Source organism: Cyprinodon variegatus, unplaced genomic scaffold (genome assembly GCF_000732505.1).
Source record: "Cyprinodon variegatus isolate N-32 unplaced genomic scaffold, C_variegatus-1.0 Scaffold65, whole genome shotgun sequence".
NCBI classification, from domain to species: domain Eukaryota; kingdom Metazoa; phylum Chordata; class Actinopteri; order Cyprinodontiformes; family Cyprinodontidae; genus Cyprinodon; species Cyprinodon variegatus.
The window spans coordinates 1,644,617-1,647,923 of NW_015150518.1; the positions used below are offsets into that span (position 1 = coordinate 1,644,617).

General features: G+C 38.2%; 1 protein-coding gene across 1 annotated transcript in view; it reads left to right on the top strand.

Annotated features, from left to right (window-relative positions):
- The window catches only part of arfgef3 (ARFGEF family member 3), a 68,334-nt gene that overhangs the window by 1,077 nt on the left and 63,950 nt on the right, over window positions 1-3,307 (top strand). Inside the window, exon 2 of the mRNA XM_015371811.1 lies at window positions 785-836. Coding sequence (XP_015227297.1) covers window positions 785-836 — 52 coding nt within the window. The remainder of the gene's footprint in view (window positions 1-784; window positions 837-3,307) is intronic.

A 3,307-nucleotide genomic window follows, 5' to 3' on the forward strand; every position in this document is an offset into this window, starting at 1 on the left:
ACTTTTTCTTGTTTTAAATGTAAATTATCTTGTTCCATTGGCAAAGTGTCTCACTTACCTCCTCAATTCAAGAAGAAATATACTTAGTTTAAGAATAAATGACTTTAGATTTCCATATTTGCAGTGATTGGGGTTAGTGCAAAAGAAAATCGAAATAAAATCCTAATTTTAATAAAAATAATTGTAATTTTGCTCAGCCCTAACATCTTCCTCTGTGGCTCATACTCAGACGCACTCAGGAATGTTTCAGTGTTCTGCTGCAAACACCTTTAACACACAGAGATCAGGATACAGATGAGGAAGATAAAGGCGAGGACACCTGCAGGTTCCTGTAACATGACGACCTGCAGTCACATCCTCGCATTTTTATGGTTCTGCTCAGGAGGTTGTTGGACTTCTTCACTTTACTTTAAAAGTATCTGAGGAAACCTGCAGATTAATAAATCAAGCGGCATAGCTTAGTGGAAACAGCTACAGCTTGATTGTAAAAAAGAAATATTTTCCATGTGTTTTAAAACATAAAGCTGCTTTACTTTGCATTCCCTGGTTTTCATTTGTTTTATCAGATTACTAATTTTATTTCCAGTTATCAGTTTTAAGCGGCTCAGAGTTTCTGCAGCTTTAGCCAAATAATAATAAAACATTCTTCATATTTTCCTGTCTTAAACTTTTTTTTTCTGTCTAAAAAAAAAAGTCAAAATATTTAAGTATTGGTGTTTATCTGTTACAGTTTTTAATCAGATAAATAATCGTTTTTGATTTTGTTTTGGGTTTATTTTCACAGAAACTCTGGAGTCTCAGAGAGGATCAGCCAAAGTTTCTCCTTCGCAGCTTCGGTAAGTTTATTCATTCATTCTTTATGCATTCGGCTCAATATTGTTGGTTCACTTTGATTCTTCTCTGCTGCATCCAACCAACATCTGACAATAAAATAATAATTCTGTCCGTTTAGAGACAACATCCTCACTGCAAAAGATTCAAAACTAAATACGTGCATTTTTTCTTCAGACAGAAACAGACTGCAGAGCTTCTACATATCTGGAAATTTTGTTTCTGGCATCATTATAGTAAAAAGATTCATAAATCTTTTTAAACAGCACAGACAGAAGTAGGGAAAGCTGCAGATTTAAAGGTCAAACAGATTTACTGCGATATGCAACATGTAATAAAACATTTATCCAAGTTTACCACAAAGTTTCCAAGAAAAAAATCTGCTATGCTACATTTAAAATGCAGCATATCCATATTTTTATGGATGGAATTAAAATTGTACTTCTAGGGATGCATGATCGATTTCTGGCATCAGAAATGGCTGTTAGTTGTTTTTTTTTATACATTAAGCTTTTTGGGCTCTATATATATATATAATGCAATAAAAGGATCGCTTTCCTATTCAACAATAGGAAAACCTTCAATAAATTTATGTTTGAGCTCATTTTTGGAAAATAACAAAAACCTGATGAATGCATCGGGTCGAGTAACAGTAGGCCCCCACCCTTAGAGTTTCCCCACCAACTTTCATCACAAAGTTTCACCCTTGCCCTCATCGCACTCTGCACCAAGATCTGCAGAGATTCAGACAATGAGGAAAGACTGGCAAAGAACGGCACCAACCCTTCCGTTACGACACCCTGAATCGCTGCCGTAATAAATAAAAAGATGATCTTCCTTCTGACAGCAAAAACCATCAGTCTGCATAAAAAATGATGAGTCATGATGACATCAGCTTAAAGGTGGTCACGGGGAAGACTACCAGGTACTGTGGATTAACAGCATGGTATTATCCCCGACCAGCCGGGGGCCAAACACCACCTCCTTTGTTTTCTAGTGTTAAAGGTGAGATTGCTCTTATCACTCCGATGCACAAATGTCTGTAAATCTCTGTGAAACAGAAACATGACGGGTCTGAGTTCTGGTACAGCAGGGGGAGAAGCTAAAACCAGATTATCTGGGAGACTTTTGGTGCATCGATTGTGTAAAAGGTGAAAAAGGAACTAACTTTAACCATGAGTTAGTTTATTGGTCACATGAACATCTAAAGAAAGTCTAAATGCTCCATCGTCACGTGGTCATTCTAAAAGAAGTTAGCAAACAATCCACTGAACTTTGTTTCCAAGTTTGAAGACGCTTCGCTTCCCATCCAGGAAGCCTTTTCAAATCAAAATGTCAGAAATAGCGTTGAGTTTGAGGCTTCTAAGAAAACATGCGATTGAACCGGGAAAAACGGGTCTAACCTCTGGGAATGGGCAGTCGTTTGGGTTCCTTGTTAGCCTGCAATGCCCCATACCTGTCTATGTTTCTGACAGGTATGGGGCATTGCAGCTAACTAAGAACCCAAACGACTGCCCATTCCCAGAGGTTGGACCCGTTAGTCCTGGATGGGAAGAGAAAGATCTTCACACTTGGAAACCAAGTCCAGTGGATTGTTTTTTTTTTTTTTTTGGAATGACTATGACCTGGATGACTGAGAATCTTCACCAGCGTCATCACATGGTTTATTGTCTCCGTTCTCTTAGAGTCTACTGGGAAGAGTCTCGGTATTCCAGAAACATTTCTTTGACGGGTTCCTCTGGGTCACAGCCTGCAGAGCTCTGGGTCTCCTGCATCTTTCAACTGTTCTGGTCTGATTTGAATGGATTTAAATGATCCAGGTGTTAATCAGCTGCTGATGCAAATATTGAACATAGCAGTGAAATAAAACCAGAGACGGTTTTCTGATCTCCTCCCAAACATTAGAGGAATTTTGCAAACAGGAATCATTTTAAATATCTGTATAGTGACTGAATATATATAAAAAAGAATATTTTTAGTAGATGATGCTAACTCGTCCGTCCAAAACTGCTTTATAACTTCCTCCTTTACTTCATGGATGCACCTTTAAAACAGGTAGATTAATGGGGAAATATTTCCACCATCTGGATATTGAAAAAAGAACAGTGAAAACTTAAATGCCAGTTTTCTGTTTGAATGTTTTAGATCCTAACAAAGACAGTGTTTGGAGGTAAAATTATATTTTTAATTCAACAATGTGAAGCTCAGTGTTTTAGAGGATTTGCAGTCATTTACAAACTCAACACAAAAGCTGAGAAAACGCATCATTTGCTAGAAGTTTTAGAGTTTAAAAAGCTCTGCTGTGAGCCAATCTGGAGCCATACGTCCTGTCATGCAAAGGATTGTGGGATGCCGTATGGCTCCTCATGCCAGCTAGGAACGTTCAGAGCTCTTTATGCTACAGTAACTGAATTAATGCTAGGAAGCATCCTGCTGCCTGGATGATTGAGCCTCGGAGAACGGGTGTGTGGGAGAG